The 22,695-nt window shown below is 41.1% G+C and overlaps 1 protein-coding gene across 1 annotated transcript in view; it reads right to left on the bottom strand.

Moving 5' to 3' along the window:
* The window catches only part of RNF217 (ring finger protein 217), a 126,585-nt gene extending 109,771 nt beyond the window's left edge, over positions 1-16,814 (bottom strand). The window contains exon 1 of the mRNA XM_029224104.1: positions 15,836-16,814. Within this exon, the coding sequence (XP_029079937.1) occupies positions 15,836-16,711 (876 nt within the window). The 5' untranslated portion in view covers positions 16,712-16,814. The remainder of the gene's footprint in view (positions 1-15,835) is intronic.
* Positions 16,815-22,695: the final 5,881 nt, after the last annotated feature.

Here is a 22,695-nt window from a genome sequence, read left to right as displayed (position 1 = left end):
TTTAATAAAATCGATACTTCTGGGACCTCCCTGGTGGTACAGTGGTTAAGAACCCACCTGCCAATGCAGGGGACACAGTTTCGATCTCTGGCCCGTGAAGATCCCACATGCCGCAGAGGAACTAAGCTCGTGCGCCACAACTACTCAAGCCCGCACGCCTAGAGCCTGTGCTCCACAACAAGAGAAGCCACCGCAGTGAGAAACCCGCACACCACAACAAAGAGTAGCCCCCATTATTCACAACTAGAGAAAGACTGCCGCAGCAACGAAGACCCAATGCAGCCAAAAATAAATAAATAAAAATTTTAAAAACATAAATTAATTGTTTAAAAAATAAATAAAATAGGTACTTCCAAGAAAATATGTTAAAGTGTTGGGATACAAAATTAAATCCCATTCACATTTATAGAGGAAAAATAATGAACTGACTTTGAAATGAGTTGTTCTTGACAAGAAGATTAATACAGAGGGAAAAAAAAGAGCTAAATTCTTTGCAAACAATTTAAATGAAGTATTACAAACGTAATGGATGTTCTAAACATAAACTATAAAGTCCAACTTTTCTAACTACTCAAATTTTTCTCAAATTGCTTTATAAACAAAGTACTCCTAGATGCTACCCGGTATCTGTGATTGCTCACACTACCTAATTTGAAAATATTTTAAATTTAGTAAACACTACTGGTCTTTAAATCACTTTTATCCAGCGGTGTTACATGGCAAGACAACTGAAAAACCTGTCATGATACAAATGCATAAGGTTTATATTCTTCTAAAATTTACACAACCCACACATGGAACAAATCTATTTTAAAGATAAATACTTGAGGTTTTCTCATAAATACTTTAAAAAATCGATATTTTATTACCTCCAACTGAAATATTACCGGTTCTATGATGAATAATAGAATGTAATTAGAGGAAACACTTCAGGACTCTGAAATAAACAAATGACGGTTCATATAGGAGAGTGGGGGAACTCAGTTACTCAGCATAAAATCAACAAAGTAAATCTTTGTTTAAGTAATTACTTTATCAGTGTACCCTTACTATAAACAAAGAAAAGGACAACCACAGCCAAAATAAAACAGCCACTGTACAGTTAAGCCATGACCCCAGGGCCTTTCCCATTAAAGGTAGAGGAAGTGGAACTGACACCCAAAGAGAATACTGTTACAAAAACAAGAATTAGGAGTAAGAGAGTGTAATAAAATAAGAATTAATTGAGGAAGCAAAGGACAATCATTCAAAACAATGCAAAACCATAAGGACAAGAACTGAATAGAGTTATGAAATAATCCTAACTTCCTCTCAGAATTTACTGGTGGACCAGTGAGACCTTCGCCATCTGTGAGAAGGGGAGGGTGGGAGTTCCTATTTGTTTTAAGTAATGACATAAGCAAACTGTTGAGCATAAAATGAGGAAAGACTAAGAACGGCAAATTGCAAAAAAGTAGGTAGCAGAAAATAGCTCAACTTCTTTGATAAATTGATTCTGACAATCAGTAAAATAACAACTATGGACACCTATTCAAAAGATGTTTTCATATTTTTCGGTCAGTGATTTTCTACATGGTGTCTCTGGAACCAAACAATTAAAACCAAACAAACAAACCCATTGCAGACAGACAAAATGCAAGAGGGAATCAAGCTGAACAGAGGTTGATCATACACTGCTTGAAAGATAAAGACGGCAGCTAGTCCAGAGTTATACAACGTGGACCTCTGAACATTAAAGGCTGCAAGGACTGGCAGGACATTCTGCTAGACCAAAGGCAAAGCACTCCCTGCACCTTTTAAAACCAAAAGCCCAATAAGTGATAGGACAGGAGACAGAACCATTTCCACACTAGCGCAGACCACTGTCATCTCTGCCCTGGACTGCTGCAGACGCCTCCTAACCCTTTTCCCTGCTCCTCTTCCTGCCACCTCACCCCTCAAACACAGTTTATTCTCCACACTGAAGCCAGGCTCTTTTCGGAGCATTAATTATCATTTGACAGCTCTACTAAATTTTCCAATGGCTTATTATTACAGTTGGAATAAAGTACCAATTCCACAGAGGGGCATCACAGCTGTACGTGATCTGACCCACATCTCCCTCGATAAGCCATCTCCGACCAGGCTCCCTCTGTTCCCTGTTCTGGAGACACAGCACACCCGTGGGTCTAGCTATGCAGAGTGATGCTCTGTCCAGCTGCCTGTGGTGCTCTGCTCTGTACTGAGGCCTCTGTTCCACAGACTCCTGCTCACCATTCAGCTCTCACCTCTTTACCTGTATTTGCATACTGTCCTTCCCAGCCCCTCTCTCTAGCCATGGTGACTTGCACACCCCCTCCCTCTCTATTTCCACAAATGTAATTTTTTTTTTTCTTTTTGCCGTACGCGGGCCTCTCACCGTTGTGGCCTCTCCCGTTGCGGAGCACAGGCTCCAGACGTGCAGGCTCAGTGGCCATGGCTCACGGGCTTAGCCGCTCTGCGGCATGTGGGATCTTCCCGGACCGGGGCACGAACCCGTGTCCCCTGCATCGGCAGGCGGACTCTCAACCACTGCACCACCAGGGAAGCCCCACAAATGTAATTTTGAGTGTGTATGTGTGCTTGCTCACCCCACCTCACTTGGAGACACGCCCCACCCCTAACTCCCTTCTCCTACTCCCCCTGTACATCAACAACCACTTTTTAGATACTAGCCAAGTTCCAACTTTTTCTACTCCGATAAACACAGCTTTCTCTTCCTAGAACCACTTAAGTCAACAACCAGCATCACACAATGTAATTATAAACTTTCCCTAATATTTGCTGGACAGCTTACTTTTCACCTATTGAATTTCTAAACTCGCTGAGGATGGATCATAGACTACACTGTCTCTTCTCATAGTGATCAGCATAGCTCTAAACAAATATTTTGTGCTCTGTAAACGTTTTTAAGAGAATAAGAATGCTCTAGTTCCCCCTCCCCTTTGATTCCCTTAAACCTACTGAGTACTAGAGAACAGATCTTCTACAGCGTGACTACAGTGAAAGAAAGGAAAAGTCTTGTCCACTTGAAAAGATTTCTCTACATAAAGGTCTCTGCAACTCACTAATTATCTAGTAGAACGTTTTTTATCGTATGTTTTTCCAGAAGTGGTGATGAGATGATTAATAGTAATTCTTCCATCTTGTCTCAGCTACAGTCTTATGATCAGAAGCAGACCCTTTATATCTGACTGTGCAGGGTTAAGGGTAGGGTTATGGTCCCAGATCAGCGTCCTTAACCAGCCTGTGATGAGATCTCCTGCTTTACCTTGACCTCATTAGCACCCTGAGCAAACCAACAAGGTTTTGTCCAATCCATCTAGACTATAACAAGCCAAAAGAATCCAAAAGTTGCAGTGATTTTTTTAACATCTGAATCTTATTGTATTAATGATACAAAACATCTTATCATCACTAATAGAATGAATAATAATTGTGAAAGCAATGTGTTAAACCAGCTTTCTTATTTTTAAAAATCTTTGTTCAGCATTTAGTGACACTGGGTCTCTAAGGTCTATGTTCAATTTATTTTGATATATTGCTTGAAAAAGCACCACACACAGACACAGAGAGGCAAAACAAAACAAAAAAAACCTGTTGCCTGGGCTTACTAAATCATTATACTTATTTTTACATCTCATCTACCAAATATTCAAAGATTGCTGATGAAATTCAGCTAGTAGATGTACATCTTCCCTAATGTCAATCAACTATTCTTGCAACTAATCATAAAGTGCTACTTTTTAAACAAGTGGGTCAAAACTCTCTGAAGCAATTCATTTGGGTAATTTTCAAGCAAGACTGAAAATTCTATTTCCAAATTTTGTTAAGTTTGTAGTGATTTTTAAAGAGAAAAGTATATCTGGACAAACAGTATTTTTCAGAAATCCTAAAAGCTAAAAAAAAAAAAAAGCAAACTCTTGGGAAAAGAATTACTATTGTTTCAAATATTTTCTTTTCAAGCATTCCTCTAAACTCTCCCTTTATCCTAAGGGTGAAGCCCTCAGTGACTCACAAAGTGACATATTAAAAACTAACAACAGAAGAAAGGTAAGCTCAAGGAACATCTATTTTAGGTTGATTCGAACTAAACCTGAAATACATGAATTTACCTGAATGACTATACTTAGATTTTTACAAATCAAGATCAGCAAATAATCTTCTTGTAACACACAAATAAACTTGAGACATTCACACACACACACACACACACACACACACAGAGTTTTAACATAAAGCACCAGCACACTGAACACACAGAATATTTCTTTTATTTTTAGGAGCCTATTATTTTCAAAATGTTTCTTTCACAAACAAACAATCTTGAGGAGGAAAAATGGTAATATAAGAAAAAAAACACTAAAGTTAATAGTAAGACTAATTAAAAGCAGGATTAAATTAGAACTCTTGGGATTGCACCTATCATTTCCCACCAAGGGCATCTCTAGCAGAAGAATAAAACCCCCCCTACTCTCTATGGAACTAATGAAAGAAACTCACTTTCCCTACCAAGGTCATATGCTCATACAAACATGGTACACTAAGATCTAGCCATATCAAAGTCATTTCTGATTTGACCCAACAGCTCTACTTAGACTTAAACTAATAATAAACTAAACTGTAAACATTAGGAAAAATGGCATTATCAAAGGAAACAAAACACTAGTGAAACACTATGACCAATTGTTTTATTTTACCTGCTGTTTTAAATTGTTAAGCAACCAGAGGAAAAAGCTGCGGTGATCTAACTTGCCTCTTACATCTCGGAGATTCAGGAACACTGAATATGTCCAATAATCAAGTGAGGAAATAAGGCAAGAATCAACACCACAAAAAGGGAAGTAATTTGCTAGGTAGCCTATAATTAGCCTCTGAATCTTACAGTAGAGAATATCATTGAGGCAAACAGCTTAGGAAGATTTAAAACGGGATCAGTCATTCACATGAATGCATAAGCACAGAATTTAGTTACCTCAGCTGGGGGAAAAGAAAAAGGCCCATCATAAAAGCAATACATCTCCTTTGTTTCAGGGTGCACATATCCTCAACCAGGAAGAGATTTCTGAGCACAACACGTTTGGTTCTGGAAACGCAAGGCTTACCTATTTGAGAGGACACTAATCAAATGATAAAATCAGCCAAATTGGAATATCATAAACAATAAAAAACCAACAGTGGGTCAATTTAACAAAGGTTAACTAGGGTGGTTAATTCTTAGGTATCATTAAATAATATAATTTCTGTATAGAATATCCCTGGACTACAAAAACTATCTGTTACATCAACTCTCTTTATTCAGCAAGGTATTCAATCTTTTCAAATAATATTTTGACCTCTAATGAAGCTAAAGTTTTGATATAATGGAAATTACATTATGTAGAATAATTTTAAGTGGTGTTAATAATTAGAAGCTGACCCTGATCTCAAGATATTTCAGTTACAATGGAATTATCTAAAATATTTAATTTTAAAAGGAAACAACTTTTATGTAAGCTTTACTTAAAACTAAATGAAGCTTTATTGTTAAATTATTCAAGGATAAAGCATAAAAAAAACCCCACAACACCAAAGTATAAAATCAATATAATGATATGAATAGGAAATATATAATTAAATGATTGAAAAGACATGAAATTTTTTAAAAAAAACAAATTAAAATTCAGGCTCAAAACCTTTAGTACCTAAATTCACAACATTCCTGATTTTTGTCTGAAGTAGTGTGGTGGATTAAAAATATGGCCCCAAATTCTTTTACATGTTCACAAAAAAAGTTGAGGTCTAAGTCTCTTCCCCTTGAATCTAGGCAGCCTATGACTGCTTTGCCCAGGTGATGCTGAGTGACTTCCAAAGTTAAGAGAGAAAAGATCATGCAGCTTCCACTTGGCTTACTTGAGACTCTTGCCCCAGAGGAAGCCGGCCTCCATGTAAGAAGCCTACTTCCCTGAGACTATCTTGCTGTCAAGGCCACATGTAGGCACTTCTGTACACAGCTGCAGCTGAGTATCCTGACAAAGGCCAGCCAGCATCAGCTGACAGCCAAGTGAGCAAGCTGACATCTGACTACAACTGCATGAGAAGCCCCAAGTGTGAACTGACCAGCTGAGCCCTTCCCAAATTCCTGACCCACATGCCATGATCAAAAAAAAAAAAAAAAAAATGGCTGTCTTAAGTTCCCAGGTTCCGGAGGAATTTGTTAAGCAGAAGACATAGTAACCAGAATAGGTTTTATAATTAAAGAAGCGTTTCAGTGATAGGTGGGATGCCAGGATAAAGACTCAGGCCATAGCATTCTGTTGCATTAAAAATTTAAATCTACTGTGAAATAAGATATCAAAAATTCAGGTTCAAAATCCTACCTTATTTTTCCTACCAACCTAAACTTACTATAATTTACTATCAATCATTCACTCAGTCTTTTAACAAATACTTATTGAGCACCTATTCCATTCTGGGCTTCATGCTAAATGCTAGTTATAAAAGCAGCTCAAATAACAGTGGGGAAGGGGAGATAATTAATCAAACATCAAATAATCACACAAACATATAATTACAAAAGGGGATAAAGATACAATGGCTGCAGAGTAAAAAGGACTCTAAAAGCATAAACGGCAGGAATGATTCAGTCTGGAGACTCAAGGATGGCTGACATCTGAAAGAAGAGGAAAATTAACAGAGAGAAGGCTACACGCCTGATACACGCCTGATATAGAGCTGGAGGGACAGAGAAGAGACTGAAGAGAGCAGAGGTCAAACCTTATCATCAGTGTTATGAACTGGAATCTTTTTGTACAGCAATGGGAAGGTCTTGTAGGTGTTTAAGCGAGATAATGAAATGTTGAGATTTTCATTTTAAATACCATCTTGGCTATCTATTCTCATACTCTGTATATTGACAACTGGCATCTGATTTATTATTTATAGACTAACTACGTAAGTCCACTACACAAATACTCATTTCATGTGTACAGTATGCCAAGAGCTAAGAAATCAATCAAAAAAAATGAATAAGGTTTCTGCATGCATCAAGCTTTACAGTCTAATGGGAGCATAGAGCAGGAAACAGGTGATTTAAATATAGTGAAATGAGAAGAATCTTATAGTGAGTCAAAGCGTTGTCACAGAATATAGAAAGGATGCTTAATCCAGATATAGGGGGTCAAGAAGAATTCTCAAAGGAAGAAATGTCTAAGCTAAGACTAGAAGAATGAATCAGTGTGAAAGAGGCAAACAGAGTTGGGGGAGTGTGGGGAAAAAAAGTAGACCCCCCCCCCAAGATAGAACCTAATGTCACTAAACTAAAGGATCATAATTAAGAGAGTCACAGAGTGCTCAAGGAACAAAAAGAAGTTTAATATGGCTAAAGGCTTAGGGGAGCACTTGATGAGAAACAAAGTTAAGAGTGGTAAACAGGAGTTAGATCACTCAGGCACATGTAAATCATGTTTAGATTCTATTGTACAAGCAACAGGCAGACTAAAAGGCAAAGAAGGGGAATGCTAAGACCAGTCGTGCATTTTATAAGACAATGCTGACTGTAGTGTGAAGGACAGACTGGAAATGGTCAAGATTGGAGCACTAGGACCAAGCAGGAAGCTGTGGCTGGAATCCAGGAGAGAAATGGTGGAGGCCTCAGCAAATGCCAGTAGAAATGAAGAAAAGTAGAGTAGAGGAAATATAAAAATAATTTCAGGAGGTAGAACTGAAAGAACTTGGTGATTAATTAGATCTGGGGGGTGAGGGAGAGGAAGAATTCAGGGACGATGCCCAAGTTTCTGGCCTGGGTATAACTGATGGAAACATGGAAGCCCAAAGGAAGGGCAAAGCTTTAGGGGTGTGGGAAGGAAGAGGAGGAAAGGGAGATTTCATCCTGAGAGGTTTAAGGTGGCTGTGGGTAGTACATGCAGGTGGCAATGTCGAGGAGACTAACAGCTACCTGGTACTGCAGGTGAGAAGAGTCATCCGGGCTAGAGACAAAGATTTGGAAGTCAAGAGCATATAGGTGTTACCTAAAACCATGGGAGTGGACGACATGACCCCACTACTAGTACACAGTGTGAAGAGAGGAGAGAGAGGGTTTAATATAGGACCATGTAGACACCAACGTTAAGAGATGGTAACATAAGAAAAAGCTCAAACGGAAACAAAAGGAATGGCCAAGAGAATCAGGAAGAAAACGGGAGAGTGTGCTGCCATTAAAACTTAATAGTAAGTCAAATCATAGCTCCTCTACACTCCTCTTGATTTTCGTACACGACGATGAGGCTGACTTTGCTAGAAATCTTCCTCTGGATCTAAATTTGGGCAAGAGACTTCCACTTCCTCAAAACATATAATTAAGTTTCTTCTTGGACTGGAAGACTTGTGATTCTGTACAATATGGATATAAACTTAAAAGAAAAATGAAATAAATATATATTTAACCTATAAATAAGATAATAAATGCAAAGACTGTAAAAAGACCTTGGGTTTTAGAGCCAAATGGACCTGAATTGAAATCCCACCTTTGCCATTTCCTAGCTGTGTGATTTAGGGCGAGTTATTTAATCTCTCTAACCTTGAGTTTCCTCACATAACATTCTGCTACCTACAGTACAGAAATTGAGCTGTTCCTGTTTTCTTGAACCCATTCTAATCAGAAAGCCAACCCCACCAGTGCCAATGAAAACAGCACTGTTCACACTTACAAATAATCTCCTTGCTGGGAAATCCAGTGGTCAATTTTAATCTTTATCCTGCTGAAACTATCGGAAGCATTAGACAAAAATGATTACTCTTTCCTTTTTAAAACATCACCTTTGTTTGGCCTTTGGGTAACTGCTCTGCCTTGGTTTTCTTCTTGCCTATCTGGCCCTCTCCCTTTCAGACTTTTTGCTGGTTCTTTCATACATCCCAGACCTTATATATCAGCAAACACTGGTAGGCCCAGACTCAGTCCTCAATCCCTCCCTATCAACTATCATGCCCCAGGTGACCTCATCTGGTCTCATGGCTTTAAATATCACCTATATGTCAAAAATATTCAAATTTACATCTTCTGTTAAGATTGCTCTGCTGAATGCCACACACCAACTGCCTATTCAACATCCTTTTATGAATGTCTAAATACCTTTTCAAACTTAGCATGAACTCCTGATTCTCCTTAAAACTAGTCCTCCTACAGTATTCCTCACCTTATTAAATGACAAACCCATTCTTCTAATTGCTTGGGCTCAAAACCTGAGTCATCCTGGACTCTTTTTTCTCTCATCCCACACCCCATCATCAGCACATTCTGTCAGCTCTATTGTCACAATATATTCAAAATTCCACCAGTGCAAACCATGTTCACCTCTATCACCCTAGTCTGAACTGTCACACCTCCCCTCTGGCTTACTGCCATCGTCTTCTAACTGGTCTTTTTACTTCCATTCTTGACTCCCATAGTATATTCTCCACAGAGAGCCAGAGTACTTTCTTATAAAGGTAAAGTCATATCTGATTAGCTTAAAATCATCTTACAGCTTCCGATCTCATTCAGAGGAAACGCAAATTCTCTATGGCCTTAAAGCCCTTTCCGATCAGCTTTTCCCACTCTTCCTGCTGGTTTCTTCTTATCGCTCACCACCTCGTTCCCTATGCTTCAGCCGCATGGATCTTTTTGCCATTCCTGGAACCCCCCCAAGTATGCTCCTGTCGCTGGAACTTTATACTTGCTGTTCCCTTAGATATCCTCATGGTTTGCTCTCTCACGGCCGTCAGAAAGATCTCTGCTCAAAAGTCACCTTGTAAAATAAACCCTCCCTGACAACTCCTAAAAACACTATAAATATATAAAGAAAAACCTCCTCCCCAATATTTCTTATCACCCGTCCCTTGTTTTTCTTTCTCTATAGCCCTTATTATCTCCTAATATACTAAATAATTTACTTATTTTATTATCAACCTCTCCCCAGCCTAGTATATAAACTCCATGAAGGAAGGGGCTTTATCTGTTACTGTTCTCTGTATCCCCAACACCTCCAACAGCGTTTCATATATAATAAGTATTTAATATGTAAGGGAATTAAAATTAAATAATGAAACGTGTAAAAATGCTTGGAATATAGGTGTTCAATTAATGGTTGTTATTATTTGTGGAAACTCAAGTGTAAGTACCCAAACTTGATAGGGCAAATAGTACTGATAACATTGAAAGAGAATATTATTCTAGGAATTTATTGTCCTGCAGACACTGAATTTTTGTTTTAAGACAGAACTTGATTTGGGAAGGTTCATTTCGTTTATCACATAAAACCCTTCTGACACTGAATTTAAACAAAAAAACCCAATTCTTTGAAAGTATCATAACTTTAAAGATTTGCCACATTGTCATGAATGATCCAAAACAAACAGCAAAATTATGTTTTCTTTTAAGCAAAGGTAATAAATATTATGAAAGAAGCAAAGTATTAACTAATATTCTATTTATCACAATTACAAAGAACTCTGAGAAATATGTTTATTAAGAAAAAAGTAATGAGTGGATTTATTACTTTGAAATAAACATAATAGGAGGAATAGTAATATGCTTACTAAAAGGTTAACTGGTATTCCAGAATCGGCTTAAGAAAATCCTCCCAGAAAGGAAGCAGAAGAGGGGAGACCCACAGCCGTCTGAGAACTTAAAGGAAAGCTTATTTATGCTTGGAAGACAAAGCTTGGAAAAAACACTGCCCACTAGTCTCTAAGATGGCTCCTTGGGGGCATTTAATACATTTATAGATTATCTCATGGTCCTTGCCACACAGGTACTCAATAAATGTTTGTTAAATGTGTAAATGGTACATTAACAAATGAAAAAGTTAATTATAAGAAATTATGACTCAAGTATCTGTCTACATCCCCATCACAAACTCTTAATGAAAAGCTGGGAGCTGAAGTCCTAACGTTCTCCTTTTGCCGTCTCTCATATGAGGAGTAAGGAAGAGCCTTCAAGTGTAAAAGCTGAGCTCTATCTACTCTAGGAGAAAAAAGAAAAAATCACCACTGTAAAGGTTTCAGTTGACGCATGAGGTAAGTAGTACTAGTCATGTTATTTGAGATCTTGTAGGCAATGGGGCGCAATGCAGGGTTTCTCCACGTGGTGTCTCATCTCCAGATGCTGGAAGCGACGGGAAGGAAGACACCCAGGCAGTGCCTGGACCAGGTCCTGTTGGCCCAGAGATAAGCCCTTGATAGGGGATTGATTCCTCTGCAGAAATCAAGTGCTACTTAAAATCAAATTTTGAAAAGTAAGAGAAAAAAGAAATTATTAAAGAGAAATGAAGAAATTATTAAAAGAGATAACATTAAAGAGTCAGAAGAGGAAAATAAGTAAGTGCATGAGTCAGGAAGGTATGAAAGCAAATGTTACCACAGCCCCCCAATACACATACACACACACACACACACACACACATACACACACACACACACACACTCATTCTGTACACACAAAAATAAGCTTACATATGCCTGAATTCTCACTTTTCAAATTCTCAAAGTGATTTAACAGAGTTCAGTCTCTTTTATTCTTCACATTTTTAAGACTACCAAAATCACACCTGGCATGATAGGATCTGTAAATCATCTGTGTGAAGACGGCTGCATGCAAACTCCATATTGAACAGGACAGATTCTAAAACTACCCAGGTTGTTTTAAGGTTTAAAGGGAAAAAGTAGGTTACACTTTTACCCATAAAAGTCTGGATGACTCAGAGTTTAATAATAGGATACAGAAGCTTTCATCCCTAGGTCACTGATTCGAGGGTGACTATGGTAGACAGTCATTCCAGGACATTACCATCTAGCAGCTGTTTTGTTCACAAACTGCAGAAGAAATGTGTTGCTTGTCTCTATTAATACTCATTTGACAGGTGTATACATTCCAAGTCATGCATCTGCCAATCGCGAGCACTTTGAAGCAGAGTGATGAAAGCTGCAACAGCTCTTACCTTTAGAAAGCCCTTAGGATGCCCAATTCTCTTCTTTCTTTACGTAAAGTACTAAATATTAATATTTCACATCATAACAGATTTTACTGTCTCAAAGCAAAATCATAAAAGATACCTGTGGAGGATTTTTTGAAATGAGCGCAATATCATTCTATGAAACAAGGAAAGCAACAATCTTTCCTCCTAGAAAACGTGGTAAAGGCCAAACCAGCTGAGGTCAGTACTCAGAATGGCCCTGCGACCTGCAGGAGACTGCAGACATCCCTGGGACTGTACGCTCTAAGCCATGATCATACGTGCACACACAGCTTACTAGGAAACGTACTTCTAAAATTTAGGTACCAAATATTTATGTACCCAGGCAACACAAACCAGTTAAACTCCCACTATCTCCGTCATGGTACTCTACAGCCTTTAAGTAACTCCCCTATGTAAGTGACAAAGATTATAATGTATCAGTTCAGTCCTTCACCATGGCAACTGGAAACTGGATGGTACCTATCGGCCAGTAAAGTTATTCCACTAAGAAGGATTCTCCAACAGGCCCAGTCACAGCGATAACTGAAGAAGAATTATGTTTTGAAAAACTAAAACTATTATTTTTAGAACACAGTATGGAGGTATTTAAGTCACCACCCTGCTATGTCTGCACTGAAATAATGAAGACACCTATCTATCAGCCTTTGCCACATATTCAGTCCACGGCACTAATGGAAATAAGATTTATGATCTAAAAACCTGCATTCCTGTCTTCCAACTTTGTACCTTCTTTGAAAGAACTCAGCATCTCCTTTTAGAATATTAATTTAACCAGGCAATATTCCAACTCACATTTAGTATGCATTTTTAATGTTTGCATAAAATGCGTAACAGGGACTCTGCTTTGTTTTCTTAAGTGATGTTAAATAATACACTATTTGGCACAGATCCAAAAGATGATGAAAAAAGTCACTAATAACTTTTTATTTCAAATATATCATTTTACTTTAAAAGGTCTTAAAAGAGTCTTGCACGTTCAAGCTTGACAGATTTACTTCTGTCAAAACCAAAATGCCTCATAAAATGAGAAAGAGGGCATTCTCCACGCCCTTTGACCTGGTTCAGTAATGCAACAAAACAACTCTGCAGTTTGATTTTGTTTTGCTTTAGAACTGGTGTGTCATTACAGATCATGGTCTGCAATCCCATTTCATTGATGAGGAAATTAAGACACAGAGAGGTTAAGTGATGTGGAAACACAGACTCTAAGTAGAAGGGACCTAATCATTAACACAGATCAGAATTATAACCACAGGCCTAGTTTTATCCAAGTGAAAGAAATGCCATTTTTGTATAAGCTGAAAGTTTGTTTAAAAACTCTTTAATTCTAAGTTTAATAACAAACTTAGCAAACCTATTATTTTTGTCTACTTTAAGTCTTTGTCTTTTGTCTTAAACATCGAGAATCTCAGAGTAGAATTCAGTGCTCAAGCAGATCACCTCCTTCTAGCCGTGGTTTCTGGGGGCAGTTTCATCCTCTCTTTGTCGCTCAGCTCTTCATAAACTCAATAACTAATTAGTTGAGCATCTGTTATGTGTCAGACAACATTCTAGGTGCTAAAGCCACAGTAGGGAACAAATCACGTGAAAACTCCTGTCTTCATGGAAATCAACGGCATAAGTACAAGGCAGAGTATTTTTATCACTATGGAGAAAATAAATAGCTGGAAAGGAGATCTAGAGTGGGGGGTGAGGCTCAACTTTGGGTGACCACCAAACAGGTGGTCAGTGAAGGTCACACAGGTGACATCTGCATACAGACCTGAGAGGGAGAAGGGGAAGGAGTAAGCAAGGGAATGGGGGGTGGGGGGGGGACTCCAGGGGGATAGTCCAGGCTCAAGGAACAACACAGACAAAGCCCTGAAGTGGAAGCATGCCTGGCCTGCATGATTCATCTTTTTGTTGTTGTTCATTATTTCAAATAAAGTGTATTTTTTCTTTATTGAAAGTTCTGCCAAATACTTCAGAAGAAGGTCAGGAACATACATACAATCCTAAATACTGCCGACAACCTTCAGATACTACGTTACTTCAGAGGAGCTTTTCCCAGTTGTGCATGGCAATGATTCTTCACTCACCTTGCCACCCTCCACTCCCCACCCCCATTCCTTCTCTTTCTCCACTGGAGATCAAAACACAGACTTCCTAAAACTAACTTGTGGTGGCAAAAAAAATTTTGCTTTGGGGAAAGGGCCCACCTTAAAGGAATCAAACTGCAGAGTACCCCAACCTATAATGACCACCTCCCTTGAACTTCTAAACCCACTGCATCTGTATCCAGCCCTTAAGAATAAGTGCTACATGATATTGTTACTCCGCTTACATCTTATTATATGCTACCTTGTATTTGTGTACACATCTTGTATACACACAAGGGGACTTCCTTGGAGCAGGGCCCATACCTTGGGAATGTCTGAATCCCACCACAGGGCTTTGCACATGGATGGCACCGATATCTGTTGGGCTGTTTGACAGTGATGTCATAGAAACTGACACGATGGGCAGCAGGCTTTCCTCCTTTTTCAAGCATCTGTCTGCCGATAACGCATGAAAGAGACATCATAGTCTCTCACAGGCGTTTGGATAATCTCAGCCATCTTGGCCAAGTCACTGTTTGTGTAACATTCCATTCTGTCTAAATTCCCCTTTGCGTTTGCCGTTGGGCACGTTACACACTTTCAGTCTAGACACAAGCATGGATTAGCCACAATACACAGAGCAACTGCACCGTGTGAAATCCTCTTCAGTTCGCTTCAGCCAATGTTATTCAACACTATTATGGGAAAGGATACCAACATGAAACTACCAGACACAGGGGTTATAAAACCCTGTCCATACAGTCTAGCCGGACAAACAGACACATATGGAACAACCTCAGTGCATGCAAGACATGCAGAAGTATTTTGAAATACTTGGCCTGGAGGGTGAGGTAAGGCTTCACGGAAAAGTTGGCACCTGAACAGCTAGAGTTTTGAAAGATGAATAGGCGTCGGACAATCAGACATGGGATCAAAGGGCATTCCGGATTGTGCAAAACACTGGCAGAAACATAACAGACTGAAAACTGCAGGAAGGACGCATTCACCACCAGGGAAGGAAAGCCGGTCTACTGCACTCTTAAACTTTCCAAGAAAAAAAACAAGTTTTCAAATAAGGAGCTGAGGAGGAAAGTTTCACCAGCACTTGTTTTGTTAAGCCTCTTAGCCTTGCTTTGCTTTGTTTCGCTCTTTCTGTTTTGTTCCCTCTCAGAGAAATAAAGCACTCTGCTGGCATAAAACTTCAGTGAGAAAAAGTACTTCAACTTAACTGAGAAAAAGGAAACTGAAAAGCGGACCAGGGCCAAGGAATAAATAAATTAGTAACACTTTTTCTGGATTATCTAAATGGAGCAAAATTTCAAATTCGGTATCATTCATTGCAACTCCTCTCTCCACCAACTCAATACAGATTTATTGTATGCCGACTATTTGTTAGTTTCTGGGATACCAGGCCTCTGAGGCACTCTCATTGCCCTCCTCTTTGAGCAAGCTCCTTGCCTGCAATCTAATAAAAGAAATAGCAGAAGGCAATTCACTTGTACCCTGTTCCTTCTATGGTTGCCAATCAAAGCTCGAAGCTCAAGCAGAGTTAAATTCCAGTCAAGTTAACCAGCGAAGACAAACACACTTAAACCAACAACCGAGATGTAAGAAACTGACAGAGGTCCTCCATAAGGGTGTTCATCACCTCTTCCTGTGAGCAGGGAGCTGGCGAGCTGGATTTCCTGGCCAGTGATTTGGAATGCTGAATGGGGGACAGGGGAGGGACAGAGGGGTTGAGGTTACCTGGGAGCTCAGGTAGACTTTGAGGCACTCCTCGCACACGGCCTTCTTGCAGCAGGGCAAGGGCTTGATGGGCTTGTCTTCCAGGCACACCCGGCACATCAGCACCATGAGGGGCGCATAGGGATCCCCGACCCCACCCAGGCCAGAGTAGGGTGGAGCTCCCAGCAGGCTGGGCACGGAGAACGGCTCGGGCGCCAGGTAGAACTCCAGCTCGATGCTGCCGCCGTCGGGGGACAGGGTGTCCGCTGGGAGCGACAGCCGGGGGCTGGGGAAGGAGGAGGGGGTGCTGGGAGGGTTGGTCACCGGCGGAGCCCGGGGTGGCGACGCGGGCAGCGAGAGCCGCTCCGCCGAGGGGACCTCGGGCAGGTCGTTCTCCACGCAGAACACGGAGCAGAAGACTTGTCTCTTGGCGGGGGGCGGGCGCCGCTGGCCCAGCACGTCCAGGACCAGTCCGTCTGGGGCCCCGACGCGGGTCCGGGGCTCCGGCTGCTCGCCGGGGGGCGCCTCCTGCTGTTCATCCCCTTTCTCGCTTCGGTCCCTCGCTTCCTCCTCCTCCTTTGCCAGCTGCTGTTGCAAAGCCTGGGGGTTGAGGGGCCCGGTGTAGGCCAGTCCTGCGGGCTGCGCCGGTGCCTGGTTCTTCTTCCAGCTCGGGGCCCCCCGGCTTCTCGCGGGCTCCGGGACGCTCGTGTCCGCGCAGCCCGAGTCGCTTCCGCAGCTGTCGCCTCTCGGCTCGGCGGAGGAGGCGCGCGGCCCGGGCGCCCCGGTGCTGTCCCCCGGCGGCCTCGGGGGCTCGGGGTGGCCCGTGGCGCCGCCAGGGGGGGTCCGCGCCTCCAGGGGCCCGCCGCTGCCGCTCACCGTGCTCTGCTCCTCGCCCATAGCCGCCCGCGGCCGAAGCCGCCGCCGCCCATCCAGCCGCCGGGACCCCCACCCGGCGCCGGCGGGCAGCGGGGGCAGCGGCTCGGCTCGACTCGCGGCTCCGCTTCTGCTTCCGGGTCCCTCCTCCGGGGCTGGGACGCCCCGAGCTCCCTCAGGGGAGCCCGTGCTCCCGGGCGGCGGCGCGCGGGGAGCCCGGCCCGGCCCGCTGCTCCTCCTCCTTCTCCTTGTCCTCCTGGTTCTCCTGCGCGGCCGGGCACCGCCTCGGGGGCGCCGAGGGCCGCTCGCTCTGGCCGCCGGCGCGCCCGCCCCACATGCAGGTCGGGGCGGCGCCGCGGCCCCCGGGAGCCCCTGGAGGGACAGAAGGGTCCGGAGGGAGGAGGCCGTCAGTCCCGCGCCATCGCCGGTCCCCGCTGGGGGCCGGGCGGCCGGAGGGCGGTGGTCAAAGGGTCGAGGGGCCTGTGGCGCCGCCGCGGCGCGCACCAGGAGGGGCAGCCGGCGCGCGAGCCAGCCGCCGCGGCCCCTGGGGGAGAGGCCGGAGCGCGCGACCTCCCGCTCCCGCTCCCGCTCCTCGCGCTTCACCTAGCGCCCTCCTCACCGCCCCTCACCCCACCCCTTTGGCACACACCTCCCCACACGTACACACGCGCGCGGGCACCGCGCACTCACTCACGCACACCCCGAGTGGGTGTGATCTCAGACCAGGATGCGCTCTCGCCCCCAGGGTTCACGCTCGGCCTCCACTAAACCCTCCAGAGCCGGCAGGCTGCCCTTCGGGCTACGCTTTGAGCAGAACTTCCTACAAAACTCTTTACTGAAAGCTAGAACTAGAAAACCCTGGCTAGTTAGGATTTTGGTTTCGCTTGTTTCTCTTGCGTTCGTCCAATTTTAAATCCTCCGAAGAGGGAGTTCAGAGAATTAACGCTAGGAATTATTAGTTCAAAATGCTGTGTATACAACTCTCTGCTCTCTGCTTAATGAGGTAGGAAGGATGTTTGAAACCCACAAAAGTGCCAAAAGCACGTTTAACCTACTCCTTTAACTAGAATCCTTATGAGAGCTGGTAAATAACGAATTTAAGATTTATCCCCCTTTCCTCCTTTTCGATGTCCTCTTAGGAACTTTTTTTTTGTTTTAACCCTTTGAATATTCCAAAATGGGTAGCATTAAGGTAGTAAGATGGTCTGGCCTAATTAATAAACCGGATCGTTGGAAATCATGAAAAGTTTCATTAGCACAACCATATTTATCCCCAAAACCGTTTCCAAGACAACAATTATAGTTGAGCCAGAACTTAATTATGTGTTGATCTATCTTTATTTTCCAGGAAGTATTAGTCACCCAGACTGGTGCATGTTAGTTCCCTAAAGCCAATGAAAACATTTTTGGGAAGCCAACCTTTGTTTTTTTCATCGAGAGGGAATTCAATTTACACATTCATGTAATAGGAAGGAGCTGTGAAGTGTGTAGAAATTTTTATCTTGAAGTTGATATTGGGTTGTTCTAAAATATTTTCCAAATCAGATAACAAATGCTAGAAAGATGACTAGCTATGCAGTATGAAGAAAGGAGGGTAACACCAAAGAACATGTCCATCATGTATGTCTGATGTTCAGCGGCACCACAAATGGATGAATCTAATCAATCAGTCTAAATGCCCACCTCATTGATCAGTCTGACCCAAGAATGAAGAATTCTTACTTGGAAGATTAAATGCTATTTAGGGATTTTTTTTTTTCACCTTGGCTAATTGATTTCCTAGTAACTGTTATTTTTTTTCCAAATGATCCTAGTGTTTATTGTTTTAAAGGCAGGGACAAGAAGCCTACATGTTTGTGTCTTTTTTTTTTTTTTTTTTGCTGTACGCGGGCCTCTCACCGTTGTGGCCTCTCCCGTTGCGGAGCACAGGCTCTGGACACACAGGCTCAGCGGCCATGGCTCACGGGCCCAGCCGCTCCATGGCACGTGGGATCTTCCCAGACCGGGGCACGAACCCGTGTCCCCTGCATCGGCAGGTGGACTCTCAACCACTGAGCCACCAGGGAAGCCCTGTGTCTTTTTTTGTATGCCATCTGTTAACTACTTTTCTATTCTTTCTAAAGGGATATAAAAGTAATCTGTGTTTTCTGGGTGACAACAGTGAGAGTAAGACCAGAGTAACCATGATGGATACAAAAAAATATATCTCCACAGTGTCTCTAGGAATCAAACCCCTCAAGGTCTTCCCATAGTTTGGGGACTCACTCCTCCACACATATTTGCCGTAGGTGTTCCAAGAACTTGTTCTTGCAGTGCCCACCATTTTGTTCCTTATCCCTCAGATTTGGCTTTCCTCGACACTGAATCAAGTCACTGGTGGGATTTTTGAAGGCTGCCCTATAGCTCTGCAGCCCTTCTCCTTACCATAACTTCCTCCCCATGGGATTCATCTGGTGTTTGTGAAAATAGAACCATGGCATGCCATATCTCCAGCCTCCAGACAGACTCAGACTTGCCTCAATCCTGGGCCCAGCGCCCCTGGTGTTCAATCTGGGACCCATGGGACACCAGTAACATGGAATTAAAATGCAAAGTTAATATGGTGATCCTACTATCAATTTCCCCTAAAATGAAACACATGAAGCACCTATGATAGTTGTACTGATAGGATTCATTAAAAAAAAATTGGTTGAAAATATAATTACTGTAGCAAAATTTTCACTTATCTGACACAAGCTTAATATTCTCAAAACTCAGACCATCTGCTCCATGTCAGGCTGTATACAGTTGTTAGTACAGTATAAACGCTATCACCAATATTCTGTCACTACCAGTTTCAACTTTCAATGTTTTGTAATTTGCAATGGGCTGTGCACATTCCCTAAAACCAAGACTTGAATACTGAAGACAATGTCAAGTTTGAGAATTGACATAGTCAATTACTTTTGGTCATTACTGAACGTTATTTTTTCTATTACCAACTTTCCTATCCTGGCGTTTAAGCATGACTTGTTTTTGCTTCCCCGGAAAATTTTTATTCAGACTTTAATTCGATAATTAAAGAGCCTAGATTTATTAATTTATTTAAAAGTGTTATGAAAACTCAGAAAAGCTGTGAATAATTTTAATTTTACATACTAAAGGTAAAGCGGATTTCTTCATAACTGTTGTGGAGAAAAAATACATAATGTTTAAATACCATGAAATAATTATACAGCAAATACCTGACTTGTTTTCCTATCAGTCCTTCAACTATCAAATATATATGTGTGTGTGTATATATATATATATATATATTTTTTTTTTAATTCATTTCCTGAAGAGGAATGAAAACAGTGGAATGAATTTCTAGGTCTGCTTCTGAAAGACAGAGTGAAATGTTGGTCCTCACTCTCCTATTTTCTCTCCTCTTCACCCACGGAGGGAGAGAACCTGGAATCATTAAGGAAAAGGGGCATTAGTACAACACAATTGTTTCGCTTATTTTTCCACCCAAATTTCCTAAGGAAAATCCAAATGAGATAAGGTTAAAAATAAAATGAAACAGTATATTCCTTCAAATTATAAAATTAAAGCCCAAATGCTTTGAAAACAGAGGAAACCAAGAATAAAAAGGAAGATGAGGAAGGAAAATGAAGACAAATGGGAGGGAGGAAGGGGAAAAAAAAAAAGGAAGGAGAGAAGGAGAGAGGGAAGGAGGGAAGGAAGAAAGGAAGGGAAGAACTTTATTATCCACTACCCAAAATAACCACTTAAACTACTTTAACATATTGATAAACTTCATTCTACTGTTTACATCTGTGTGTATAAAAAAAATCAAATGATATATGCTCCTTTTCCTACATTTTTAAAATTAGTAATATATCCTGACCATTTTTCACACTATTAAGATATCTGTATATCATCATGATTTGTGACAATATAGAACTTTACTATATAGATGCATCACAATTTATTTAACTAATTCCATTTTATTTTTAAAAAGTAGATTATTTATGATTTTAAGAAAACATACATTTAACATATATGAATATGTATTATAACCTTTGTGTACATTCCTAATATACCATAGCATAAAGTCCTAAAAATTAAATAGCTGCTCAAAAGAGTAGATGTAACTTTGAGGTTTTGGCACACATATCAGAGAAACTTAGCACCAGTTTATAGCCCCATTAACAGTGAGGGTATGAGAGAGTCTACATCCCTAATCCTTCTAAGGAGATTTTTAAAACTTAAAAATGCTGTAAATAACATGTTACTTTTAAACTAATGAGCACATTCTTTTAGATAAAAAGGGAAAAATCAAATATTAACTGTCAATTCCCTTTGGATATATATAATTTAGCATCACATGTTATGGGTCTCTATTCCTGAGGTTATGGTTCTAACAGCTTTCCTTCCTCATCTTTTTAAAAAATTTCCTCATTACCTCTTCTAGTGACAGTAATGCTCTAAAAATACTCGAAGGTAACCTCAGTCATAGGTAATACTTCTAAGTCTATGATACCAATTCCTCATTTCCTAAATACAGGTGCACCTAAATACAGGTGCACTTATTTGAGTGCCCCAGACTCATTCCCAAATGAATACGGTGCCAAGGAAACCCCATCTTTCAGCCCTCACTGTGGAAGCTCTTTGAATTAAGACAAGAAGAGATCCACTAATAGTGCAAGATCGACTCTTCTTGACCTGAGAAAAGCCCGTTCCCTCCTCACAGAAAAAGTCACCTTGGAGTTTAAAGGCAACTTAGAGTTTCTACTATGGTGGCTTTGGTTTACCAGAAAGATGTCAACCCTGGCTCTGCATCTAGAAATCCCTGGTCTCCTCTTCCCAAGGTACAGAGTGACACAAAGAGAGAGATGCATTCTGTTCTCTCTGTTTCCCCGCTTCCCTTTCTGAAAGGGGTGTCAAGTCACAGCCTCCTCCTGACAGGCTTTGTTTATAGCAGGAGTCAGAAAAATTTACAGCCTGGCTCCTCCCTGGCCCTGAGACTGGAATGCCTCGTTGGTTCGGTAAGCAAGAGCAAGATAAATCTCTTCTTATACAACTCTCAGTACCCAGTGCCTCCTTGCTGAGTAATTCACAGTAAAGGAAATCATTTTGTCCAAACTAAAGGGTAATCAAACATCAATGTAACAGAACTGAAGATGCACTTTTACAAAATGACACTTTAATTCTGAAAAGAGTAGAGATTTTCTTAGCAAAAGGAAAAGCAAATCTCTTCCAAATTAGGGAAGAAGTAAGAGGTAATTTAGAGAAAATTTATTTAGAACAATGGCAAAGTGCTTACAAAACTATGTTAAATGAAAAAAGACAAGAAAAATCTAATATATATGATTACAGCTGTGTTGGGATGTATATGATAAAATAAGGACAAAAGTAATAGGAGTTATTGTATAAGGGTGATGTGGTTATGATTTTTTTTTCATTTCCTAAAATTTCTAAAATATTATGTTGCTTTTATAATGGACAAAAGAGAAAAACAAGATTTTTTTTTTTAAAGAGTGAAACAGTTTCATCCTAATGAACAGGGAAATAGATTTGGTGTTAATAGATGTTATTTGCATGTACACTCGTGATAGTTAAGGTAAGCAATTCCTCCCATTTGTGTTACAATTCAGTCCAACAACCATTTCCTGAAAGTCTATTAGATCCTGTGTCAAACTTTGGAAAATTCAATTTACTAATTTGTTCCCCAAATTTTCCTTCATTTTTAACTTCATAACATCTATGAAACACTTTAAGCTGTCCAGAGCCAGAGCATATCTTAGCTATATGTGGAAGCCCAGTTCCTAGCATTCTACACATATTTAGTTCTCAACAAAACATTTTTAAAGGCAAGAAACCACGAAAAAAATGATCTTCTGTAGTGACTTAATTGTTATATAGAACTATGGTTCTCAAACTGTGTGCCAAGGGGCCTTGAGGCACAGCAGTAAACTCCTAGTTTCTAATTTATTAAAACTCTTAGGATATTTAGAATTCTTCAGGGAATCATGGCATTACCT

This window comes from Monodon monoceros, unplaced genomic scaffold (assembly GCF_005190385.1).
Source record: "Monodon monoceros isolate NGI ecotype Baffin Bay Population unplaced genomic scaffold, NGI_Narwhal_1 Super_Scaffold_15, whole genome shotgun sequence".
NCBI lineage: Eukaryota > Metazoa > Chordata > Mammalia > Artiodactyla > Monodontidae > Monodon > Monodon monoceros.
Note: the sequence above shows the minus strand (reverse complement) of the source record. Positions and strands in the feature narration are given on the sequence as shown.